Source organism: Strigops habroptila, chromosome 3 (assembly GCF_004027225.2).
Source record: "Strigops habroptila isolate Jane chromosome 3, bStrHab1.2.pri, whole genome shotgun sequence".
In the NCBI taxonomy this organism is placed as follows: domain Eukaryota; kingdom Metazoa; phylum Chordata; class Aves; order Psittaciformes; family Psittacidae; genus Strigops; species Strigops habroptila.
The window spans coordinates 71243951-71255700 of record NC_044279.2 but is presented as its reverse complement, the minus strand read 5'-3'; the positions used below and the strand labels follow the sequence as shown (position 1 = coordinate 71255700).

The 11750-nt window shown below is 42.4% G+C and overlaps 1 protein-coding gene across 3 annotated transcripts in view; it reads left to right on the top strand.

Moving 5' to 3' along the window:
• The first annotated feature begins 3769 nt into the window (after nucleotides 1-3769).
• Nucleotides 3770-11750, top strand: part of GNPTAB (N-acetylglucosamine-1-phosphate transferase subunits alpha and beta) — a 48108-nt gene continuing 40127 nt past the window's right edge. For all 3 annotated transcript variants that reach the window (XM_030478122.1, XM_030478124.1, XM_030478123.1), the window contains exons 1-2: nucleotides 3770-4014; nucleotides 8662-8747. In XM_030478122.1, the coding sequence (XP_030333982.1) occupies nucleotides 3898-4014; nucleotides 8662-8747 (203 nt within the window). In that variant the 5' untranslated portion in view covers nucleotides 3770-3897. The remainder of the gene's footprint in view (nucleotides 4015-8661; nucleotides 8748-11750) is intronic.

Here is an 11750-nt window from a genome sequence, read left to right as displayed (position 1 = left end):
TACAGAAAATCAGGATCACGATAAAGTGTGTTTATAATTATTTGACTGCTTGTTTAGATTACTTCACATTCCACAGAACACATGCCTTTGCTTTAAGTGCTGCTACGTGCATCTTCAAGTTAATACAAATACAAGTACAGTTAAGTAGGTTATTCCGAGAGCCCAATGGTTTACATGGAGAGTGATTTGGCAAGGCCCTTAAGTATAGTTGGATTATAATAGCAGCATCTAATTTTTAGATACCCTGACACCTAGCGGAATTTGTTGCTCCAAGCAGAACATGTAGGTTCATCTGCCTGTACAGTGACTGGGGAACAGAAAGTTAAATATCCTGTTCTTGGATACAATAGCAAGATATTCACCTGGACAGCTGCCTAAGCAATGCATTAGATAAAATGTAAAAATGAAGAATTTGGCCTCAGCCCTGCCCATTTCAGAGACACGCTCACAAAGCTGGCTGCAAAGTGGTGCAAGGTCCCTGATCTGGTTTCTGGTTTTCAGCTTGGAAAGAATTCCTAGTGACAGATGTAGAATGATCCACGCAACTTGGATACAGATTGTCTCAAAAGGGATTTGAACTTTCATCTACTATGTGTACCTTAATAGCTTGTGATTAATTGGCCGTGTTTTCATCCATTTTCTGTCATGCCTTTCTGTGTTGCATGGAATAATTAAGCCTTTGATGGACTGAAGATGGCAACAGTGTATAAACCCATGGCAAAATGGGAATATAGGGGAACATCTGGAATGTAGAGTCCCATCTCCTGTTACAAGTTGGCTAAGCTTGTGACAGAAGACAGGAGACCTTGTCTGTCAAGGCTTGATAGATATTCCTGCTATTCCTATTTCAAATATATTCCAGAACCTGTTTTTCTCTTTGTTTTGTTTTGTTTTAGCTGGTGACAGTATTGCATTTAGTTTAAATAAACTTCTGATCTTCACTCCTGTGATGTGAAGAAACCAAAATGTTCCAGTGTCTTCTCAGACAGGATCTGGTTGTCTTTTCTGTGCATCTGTTTCAGTTTAAATATATATTCACTGAACATGAGTATTCTACAAGCAAGAACAAATACAGTCGCATTGTGATTTGTACAGTAGCTTTTTACACGTGTACACCTACTTTGGCTGATACCTCATAGAATCATATAAAGATTATGTGAATTTTAATGGCTTTATCACATTGGTATTCTATTAAAATATTTATTAGTCTGTATAAACGTATCACCCTACTCTGCACTAATTATTAATCCAGGCCTTGAAGTCATTCAATTTTCCCTGACTGATTTTTTTCTCTGTTTCATATCTTCAGCACATTTTCATCCATTTCTGCATGTATGCTGTATTCTTGACCAGAAATAATGACTTGGTTTCCATAACCTGCATACATGCATACCCCAGTTCTCAATGAAAACCTCAGTCTGCTGTCTCAGAATACCAGGAGGTCACTAGTAATACAGGCACAGTGCTGTAGGCAGTGGTAAAAAGATGCTGCCATTCAGTAATAACAGCTCAACGCTAATAGCACAGAGCTTGAACAGGAAGTACAGGTGAGGGAAGTACCAGCAAATACCTGAAGATTATATTCCTCCAGGGTAGTACTTCAGCACATTGATGAGAACACGCGAAGGAAGAAGACTGCATATGTTAGGGGAAAGTGCTGGTTGTGCACGACAGGTGATAAAAGCTCAGCTAAGTAAGGGCTTCTGCGTACTGAGACTAGAGGGCTGGGTTGTCATGAAGGGCCAAATAAGTATAATCACAGAATCATTAGGGTTGGAAGGGACCTCTGGAGATCTTCTAGTCCAGCCCCCCTGCCAAGACAGGGCCACCCAGAGCAGGTTACACGGGAACGTGTCCAGGCAGATTTTTAATGTCTCCAGAGAGGGAGACTCCACAACATCCCTGGGCAGCCTGTTCCAGTGCTCTGCCACTCTCAACATAAAGAAGTTTTTCCTCATGTTGGTAACATACAGTAAGGAGGTGGAACACAGCACTGTGTGGTGGGCTCTGAGCCTCTGAAGGTAGCCCCCAGCGAATTTGCCATTCTGCCCCATGGCCCATTAAGAAAGGAAAAACACTGTGACACTTAAAAGGTAAAGAGGAGAAGGGCTCAGCAGATTGGGAGCGCTGTGCCAAAGAGCCGTGCACTCTTGGACACTTCCTTAGAGAACTACAGCCAGGTGCAGCCCTCTCACACCACAGCTATGTAAATATACTAGGACAAACTTCTGGAAATGATCAGGCATTGTTACTTTACAGAGGGAAAAATAAGAACATAAGGAAAATGTTTGTTACTCAGAAAAGTCACTGCAGTGAGTTGTAAGAAATACTTATAAGAAAATCTTTCAATGCAGGCATAAAGGACTACAGAGTTGGATGCTAGTCCTTGGTCTCATGAGGGTCTATGACACCACATTGTTTTGCTCTGGTATCCAGAAGTGCTTCTGCCTGATGAAACTTTCGACAGTAGCAATACTAGCAGTGTTTTATGTAGGTGGATGAACTTCATGGCAGAACCCAGGCCGATGCAGATTAAGGATTTAACAGAGTCTGCTGTCAGATAGTGACCTCTAGCTAGTTTCTTGTTATCATGTTTTTGTCTCAGGAACTGCTCTTGGAGAACTGAAAGAGGGTAAATTTACATTAGCTATTAGGAAGAAATTCTTCACTATGAGGGTGGTAAGGCACTGGCACAGGTTGCCCAGAGAAGCTGTGGCTGCCCCATCCCCGGCCGTGTTCAAGGCCAGGTTGCATGGGGCTTGGAGCAACTTGGTCTAGTGGAAGGTGTCCCTGCCCATAGCAGGGAGGTTGGAACTAGATGATCTTTAAGGTCCCATCCAACCCAAACCATTCTAGGATTCTCTGACGATTCTATAACTTTATTAATGACCTTCTTCTAGCCTGGTGGTTCCCCTTTCATGAACCTATGCCCTCACCTCATTTCTGTGCTGAAACACACACAGAAAGCTTAAACTAAATCTCAGCATGTAGCTCTGCTGTATCTTTATGATATCCAAGAGTCCTCTGGATCCCTCTTAGCTAGGGAAAATAAATTTGCTTTGCAGCATCTCTGGAAGCATGGCAGGATGGTGCAGCTCTACTGGCCACAGCTGGAGAAGTGTTTACATGTGCAGAAACACTGTCTTGCGGGTCAGTAATCTCAAGATCACCTACAACAACACACATCAAAACGTTTAGATTTTATTCAACAGCCAGTAGGTTGTATGGGAAGAGTTACAAGCACAATCATGAAGTGAAACTGGTGTTACTTCATTCCTGGCCACATATTTTCACGTGCATCGATACGCTTTCCCTGTGCCTGGCAGAGCACTGTCAGCAAAGCGCGGGAGCTGTGTAGGTCACAGCCTGTTTTGCGGCCCGCCTCCTGCAGATATAGTCCTGGATCCGGACTTCTTCACCTGGATGATTTCTCACATAGCTGCAGGGACGAAGAGCCGCCTCCAGCGGCTCAGCACCGCTGACGGGCCTCGAAGCCTTGCGCCTGGAGCGCTCCACGCCGCCAGCGAGGAGCCAAAATAGTGACAACCATACAGTCCGACCCCTTACTGCCTTCCGGTACGCAGCTCTTCAGGAAGGCACAGGAGAGTCCCGGACAAGCGGCATGGCGGGGGCAGAGGCCGGGCCCTGCCCGGTGCTCCCGGCTCTCCGAGGGGCGGCCGCGCACCTCCCTCCGGCGGGAATCCCAGAGGCGCGACTTGCTCCGAGGCGGCCGCCAGGTGGCGCCGCGGCGCTGCCGGAAGCGGGGCGGGCGCTGAGGGCGGCGGGATCCGCCCGCCCGCCCGCCCGCCCCGGCGCACGCAGCGCGGTGAGGCGAGGCGGGCCGGGCCGGGCCGCGCCGGGCGAGGCGGCGGCGGCAGTGCTGGCCGCCGGCGGGCCATGCTGCTAAAGCTCCTGCAGCGCCAGACCTATACCTGCCTGTCGCACAGGTATGGGCCCTGCCTCTGCCTCGGAGGCCTCGTCCTGATGATCGTCTCCGCCCTGCAGTTCGGGGAGGTCAGTACGGCGCCGCGCCGGCGTGGCGTGGCTGTCCCGCTTCCCCTCCCTTCTTCCCTCCCTCCGGGCAGCCTCGGCCGTGCCGAGCCGGCGGGGACAGGGGTGCTGCACGGCAAGGAGCGCGCGGGTGCGTGCTGGATATATATATGTACTTATGACATAAGGGTGGAAACGGTGGTGGTGCTCCTTCCTCCTTCTGGGTCGTTAACCATCGCGGCAGAGAAGCGACAAGAAGCTGCCCCGCCGTGTGTCTCGTTGCGGGGGTGAGCAGCCGTAGGCCTGCCGTGGGAACGGGGCTGGTTCCCTGCTGTGTCCCGGTGCGCGGCGGCTCTCCCTCGTCAGACGGCCGCGAGTGTGAACTGACCCTCGAGGTGGGGGGGATAGGTGCCTTCCAGCAGCCCTGGCCGGCTCTGGCGGAGGGGAGCCGGGGAGAAATCTGCATGCTCCACCAGGAACTGGTGTTCTCTTGTCTTGTGCAATTTTTTCCACTTCCCTTACCAGGTGATTTATTAGTGTTGTGTTTTTGGTTTATTTAACTCTTTTAAAGCCTGTGCTGGATGCAGCCTTCAAATGGCAATCGGGAGTGACAGGATCTTCCTCCCTTCCGGAGTTTAAGGAGTTAAATGTAGCCTGTCTCCAAGCTGCCTGCAGCTCAGCAGTCTGTATTACATTGCTCCCTGCTTATTACTGTTTGTCTGCTATTTTGTAAATGATGCAATACAATGTATACTTTTTCTAGATGTGACTTTATGTATAGTATGTTTTAAAGCTTCATTTCATATTACCCAATTTTGGAAGTCATCAGCTAATGAATCTGGTAGGGGAAAAAAGCCCGATCTTCCTTCAGTGCAGTGTTTGAGTTTAGTAAGTATTCAGGGAATTAAAGAAAGTATTTTTGTCAGTGTAAAAGGATGATAGTGTTAAATGCAAACAGACTGGAATTTCCTGATTCCTAAATTGTTAGAGTTTTCCCCCCCCTTTCTTTTTTTAGTTCCCTTTTTTATTTTGATGGGCCCTTTCAGATACAGAGAAAAATGAAGAGCTATGAAGAGTATTACTGAAACTCCTTGAGTATAACACAATCAGAACTTTATTTTGTGTATCTCTACATCTTTGCATAAAGTGCCTCATTCTGCCGTCTTGCGGAGTTCACAAGTCCCTGATACACTTGAAAGCCATCAGCAATACCTAAGGCACCTGTTTGTACATGTTTACATGATTATCAACTTGGATTGGTGTATGTATCTTGGTGCTGTGGAACTTTGATTACTTTCTTCAGAATGGGGACTTAAACCCAACCTTAGGGTTTCTTAGAAGTTTGAAAGTTTTTTAAAACAGTTCAGTAGTTGTCAAGGTTATGGCTGATTTTGCAGAGAATCAGTCAAAATCACTGCTCAGAAATATTTTCCTACTGAATCTCAGTTTTCTACTTCCAGCCCTTTTAGAGCTATTTGGAAAGCTTACATACTATTTAGATGTTGAACAAAGAACTGGCAGGCTCATGTAGGAGTAAATCTTCAAAATTATATGTTAAGATAAAAGTGACCAGCAGTGTTTTTCAAAAAGCCCAAACAAACCAAAACCCCAACAAAACCCCAAACCCCCAACTTTATGGATTTTTTTTTTTTTTTTTTTTTTTTTTTTTTTACAGGGATGGTAAATGAACTTGGTAAAAGATGTCTGCATGCAGTTTGCTTTTTACTTTTATGATTTGAAGTGATCTGTTTTGGTAAACAGTGGTAGTTTAAGGATTTAGGAAATACTAGGCTTGTGGGAACTAACAGTCAGACCTCTTCCGACAACTATAGCGGGAATGGAAAACACTTCTCCAGTACAGAGTCTGCAAGGCAGCAGCTAATGAATAACTAGTAATAGAAAATAATAATATGTAAATAACAAAAATATAAGACTGTTTTGAAAACAAAACCAAGAACCCTTTCTAGTTACTATCAGCTCAATAATTTTTAAAAATTTATGGGAACTCTCAAGCAGTAAAAAGTAGCATGAGACAACACTTTATCAGACCCTTCTGTGTGAGCAGCATTTGCAGTTCTGCTTTTCTCCCACCCCCAGAGCCAGCTTTTTTTGTCCCAGTAGGCAAAATTAGATCTGCTTGCTTAGATTCATGATAATACCAATATTAATGGTGGCATAAAGATAGATGGCTGGGACGAAAAAATTGAGATTGGTAATGATATCCTCATAGCCTGAAGCTGAAAATAAGCTTGATTTCAAGAAAAAACCTTGAGCTTAATGAAATAACAGTGCATTAAAGTTAATTCAGGAACATTTCTGCAAAAACATACAGGGTAGCCAGGTCTAAGCCAATACTGTACCCTAGTTGTAAGATGGGCTTTAAATTTTAGAACAGTTTGGTTGCAAACCCTTCTTGGCCATCCTTCTGTAGGAAGGTCACTCAGCTTTGTGAAGTGTTTTATAACTGGAACATGCCAGAGCCGCCGTTACCACCTGTCTGATACAGTATCCCCTAATAGAGGGTGTCTCTCACCCTCTTTTTGATGTTGTTTCCTTTGTGGTTTTATAATATCAGTATGTAAAGTTGAAGCAAAGTGGCCTCCAGGCATTATTGCAACATGTAGAATGGGACAGGAGGAAACAGTTACAGGGGAAAAAAAGGTATTGGGTGGGAAGAGCTTAACTTTTTTCCAGAATGTGTTTCTAACGAGATCCGTCCTGGGTCTTTTTGGTTATAGCTGCATAAAGGTAAAAAGCAAAGGCTTGAATTGTTAATGTTTTTCTCCCAGAGAGCCGTGTTATTCATATAATAAATTACATTCTTACCTGAATACTTCTGTATTTCTTCTAGAAGCAGATTAGCATGTGTCAATTCATCAATATCAGTGGTAGAAATTGTTCCTGCATGGATATCTTTCAGTGTGTGCTCTGTTAAACTAGTGTATTTGGCAGAAGGACATAATGATTTGCATTTGAAAAAGTGTGATAGTGTGTTTTTAGGATGCTTCCTGACTCTCATGTTAAAGGGAGGAGACTTTTATGCTGACCCAGGAAATCATGTCCTTTGTGTAAGGGGAATGTACAGATGTGATCTTGGTTACAAAAAGACCATTTGTACCTTTGGCAGGAATTGTGTGTATGCGTGCACTTATCTTCCAGCCATATGATGGGGCTTCCCCACTTTCTAGAATGCTTTAATTTGGTTTAGTGGGCATGAGGGTACTGAAGGATATCTATCCCTTCTTAAAAGGGAGGGCAGTAGTCTTATTGTTATGGTTTTGAATGCTGTCTTAGAGAAATGGTATATTTCATGGTTCCTGTAATACAAGAAATAAGTAATAGTAAAATTCAAATCTAGGAATAGTGGTGTAAAGTAAATACTATCCTTCCCTAGTATTTTTTTAACTCTCCAGTACATATAAATATGTACTTATACAGGTAAATAAGCCATGACACCTTCATCTCTAAAGCAGCATAAGATGCAACTGTAGTTTTTAAGGTTAGACTTTCCATGTAAAAGATACCATAGCAGGTTTATCTCTTAAAAGAACCTAAATGTTTGATATTATTTTTGGCTCAATTTACTCATGCTTTTTTTTTTTTTTTTAATTTAATTTTATTTTTTTGTTGTTCAGAACCATGATGTGAGATACTTTGTTAGTAATGGAAACATAATATGGGCCTTTGTTTTGTATGTGTACATATATGTACATTTCGGAATGGAAGTGGAATGTAAAGTTCCAGCTTTCCACAGTAAGAATTGGCTCGAGATTGGTTTCCCATTTAGCTAATTTATGAAAATGCCCAGGAGTAGGGATGGCTGGTAAAGAGCAATTAAGTGGGGTACAGCTCGACATTTTAGCTAAGCAACGTTGATGGCTGGGTGAAGGTGGGGAGGACAACCCTGCCTTCAGCTGTGTATTCCCACCATTTCTTGTCTGCTCCAACAACCAATTAGAGGAAGATCAAGTGCTCTGGTTTTTGAAGGTTCATCTTTCTGTTGGTTTAGCTCCATGACTTGGCTCACTGCAGGATCAGGTGAACTCATGTGGAGCTAAAGGCATGTGGCAGAAATGCAGGGGGATGGAAGAGAGGCTGCAGCCTGCAGCAGTAATTTGCTCTTGGGTTAGTCTGGCTGCAGTATAGGATGTCACCTATACTGGCCAGGTCGATTTGCATAATTTGATATGCCCTGGCCTGGCTGTTTGTTTGTAAAGCTTAGATTTCAGATGTGTATATACTTCAGTATGTTCTCTATGAGAATAGAAAGGAAGACAAGCAAAGTTATGCCAGGGGATAGGGGTTCCCTGCTTGTATTGAAGTATATTTGGTTTAGATCCCATATTTGAGAAAACATTCCTGAATTTTTAAAGGTCAGGAATAAAGGGGAGGTAACCTAAATGAACAGTAGCTTAAAAAGTGTGTCCATAAAACATGAAATCCTTACTTGCAGGGAAAAACCTAAGTTTAAATCAAGTGTGCTCTTAAGTTCTTGGGCTGATTGTTGGCTCAGTGTAATGACTTAGTTTGGATTAAGGTCTGGTTAGTTGTGCATTAAGGCATAGATCAATTTGAAAAAAATTGATTGTGATTAAACCTTTCAAAAAGAAAAATTTAAGTGTCTAATTTTAGAAGGTGGTGACATGAAGTGGTTTTTCTTTTTCTTTACAGGTTGTCTTGGAGTGGAGTAGAGATCAGTATCATGTTATGTTTGATTCATACAGAGACAACGTTGCTGGCAGATCATTTCAGAATCGGTGAGCTTTACTTGCAGTTGGCAGTATTGCACATTTTACTGTTCAATGAATTTTTAAATATTTAAATCAAATATTTTAGATTTAACAGTAACATACTGTTGAGTAGGACCTTATTGTATAGGCTCTAAATCTGCAGCAAATTTTAAACTTAGTGGTTTTAAAATTGTGAATTAGTGCTTAATATCGCGGCTTGGAAGATGTTTGGCATTTGGAAGCTGTAGTCATGTAGCAGAGTTTACATTTTAAATGTATTCAATTCATCCAGTCTCTAATGAAACATGAAAATGGCGATAATGTCAACAATGAAGGGAAAACATGACATGTTTTATCATTCCTTATATAGGAAAATATAAGTACTGTTCTTGTGCACTTAAAATTCTAACTTTCAGTGTTTTCAAAAGTTATTTTTAATTTACCTTGCATTTTTCTGTGACATCTCATGAAGGACATTTAGTAAAGAAGTCACAAAGCTAATAAGAAGCTGCTTTTTAAAGCTGAGTGTATGGGACAAGTCGGTCACAGCAAGTTGGAAACCAAGTCATAAGGACATTTGTTTCAGTTGTGTTAACTGCTACATAACTTCTTGTGGTTTCATTGTTTGTGTCTGAATAGTCATGGGGTCTGTTGCTCAGGAAGTTGGTGGACTGTCAACTGGTAGATGGAAGAAGCTACTAAGGAGATACCATCTGACTCTGAAGTGTTGATACACTTGACTGGAAAAACCCTGAAAGCAGATGCTTAATCTGCCTTGAGGTTTGTTGAATCATGGGACAGTAGAAATGATCAGATCAGTTTGTCATGCTTTAGCTGGTGCAAGATAACTGTAAAAGTACATTGGGTGGTGTTAGTGAATCCTATGCACTTTTATAGTCTCATCTCTTACTCCTCTCCTATTTTCCAAAGGATGGCAGATGAAAGCAGAGTGATAAAGCTCATATGGATGATTAGCCTAATGTTTACGTGTTTCCGTAGTGCTGAAATGAAAGCATGGCAGTTTGTTCCTGTCAGTACTAAAATGCCTGATTTTGTGATAATTAAGTACAGTGCTTTTATAAAATGTTTGAGTTTGTCCAAAACAGAATCACAAATCTTAATGTTATGATGTTGGTATAGCCAGTTCCCATTTCTGCAGTATGTTTTCTTCATTTTGGTTATGTAAAGTACTCCTTAGCTAGCATTGATTTCTGTTAACTGTGAGCAAAACATCCAGTGCCTGGGAAGGATTACTGGCTGCCTGAGCAAAAGCTGAAGGTTTTCATGATGGGTGCTTAAGTTATTCCAGGTCACCCATATGACTTTAATACTCCTATGGCAGAGAGGTTTGTTGTGATGTTTGTGTGCAGATACCAACTTCATACCAACAGAAAGTCTTAGTGGAGACATACTTTTAGAAGTCCCTTGTAAGGGGTTCAGTTTGTTTTTCATTATCAAACTTCATGAATGCAGTAATGGACCCTGTCTTGTAGTACACAGTGTATCGGCAGTGGTTTGATGAAGTTTTTAAGGCTGGTGTCAGTGCAACATGTAGGGCGTTGCATGGTTTTTACATAAACTGAGGATTGCAGACTTCCAGTTTTGATCCTAGCTTATCCATTGATTTTAATAAGTTCTTATTTTAGCGTTAGAGAAAAATGTTCAGAATTGGAGAACAAGAAGCTTGTTGGTTTGGAAATTAAGCAGTCACTGCTTAGAGGAAAGTGAAAGCTGTATGGCCTTTAAGAAATATTAATGGACCTTCAAATGAATTGCAGTAGTCTTATCTTCTAGGAGCTTTGCAGCAGAACATCTCTGTTCTTGTCAAACAGTTGTGTTATGAACTTTTACAAAGAAAACCTCAGTGTAAAATGTAGACAAATTTGTGCATGTGGGCAAGCTCCTTATGATTATAAACTCAAAAACCTCTTCTTCCTGAGTGACACAACAACAGTGATGTTGCTAGCATCACTAGATACAGCTACTGAATGCCGTTCTCTGCAGACCAAGTTGCCTTGAAGTCCAGCAATGGCTTTGGTTTGCTTTTCCCTCCTGTTGCATGTCCTTTGGCATCCCAGCTGCTGTACTTTCCAGGTAGTCACGTCAGCTGCTAAACTTCCTACTTACATTGCCCATGCTGTTACATAGCTTGCAAAGTGGAGCTTTTTACCAAGCTGCCTCATCCAAATCCATTTTTGAAGGCTTACTTAGTTTTGATGTGAAAATAAAAAGGGAGAGAAGGAAACTAAATAACGGAGTTGAATGCATGAGTGTCTTGGATGAGAAATGTATGTTATTATTTTCCAGCAAATGCTTAAGTGTAATTTTGCTATTCCAGGACATGGCCAAATCATATTTAAAACTCCAGAACATGTACAGAAACATAATGTGAAGGAACAATTCTCAGCTTTTAAAATGTACGGGCTCATTTCAGTATGGTACAGCAAGTGAGAGCCATCCATGGTGGGGGAGCCATTAATTGCTGAGCAGAATGAGAGCAAGGAGAGGAAAAGACACACAAATTAGGGAGCCAAGAGGTTCTGGAGCGGGAATAGCAATGGAACAGCTGAATTGCTGTTGGTGGGTAATTACTGAGATGTAACAGGCAGGAGAGCTGAGATGTTTACAGCAGGGAGCTTAAGGGCATAACAGACTTATACTCGTTCATAAAGAGGCTCGGCAAGGTTGAGAATCGCCGTATGGTATCTTGGGAGAGATCCAGAGGCTGCTGTACTTCAGCAACAGCAGACGCTGAGACAATGAGGCTTTGTGTTGCTTGTCTAGCTGCAATCTGGGCTGTGAGCATGGCTCTTGTATGTAAACAAACGTCATGGGCATGGAAAATGCTTGCCTGCAGGTGCACAGGAGAGGCAGCATGTGACAAGTCTCCTGTCCTGTCTGGGAGAACTGGTGGCTCTGGCTTTGTCTTCAAACAGGATCCTATTGATACTTTCAGGTTTGCAAGTAAGAAATAGGTACATTTTTGAAAGAGGAATTTAGAAACGAAGCCTCAACTTATTGGAAGTTTAG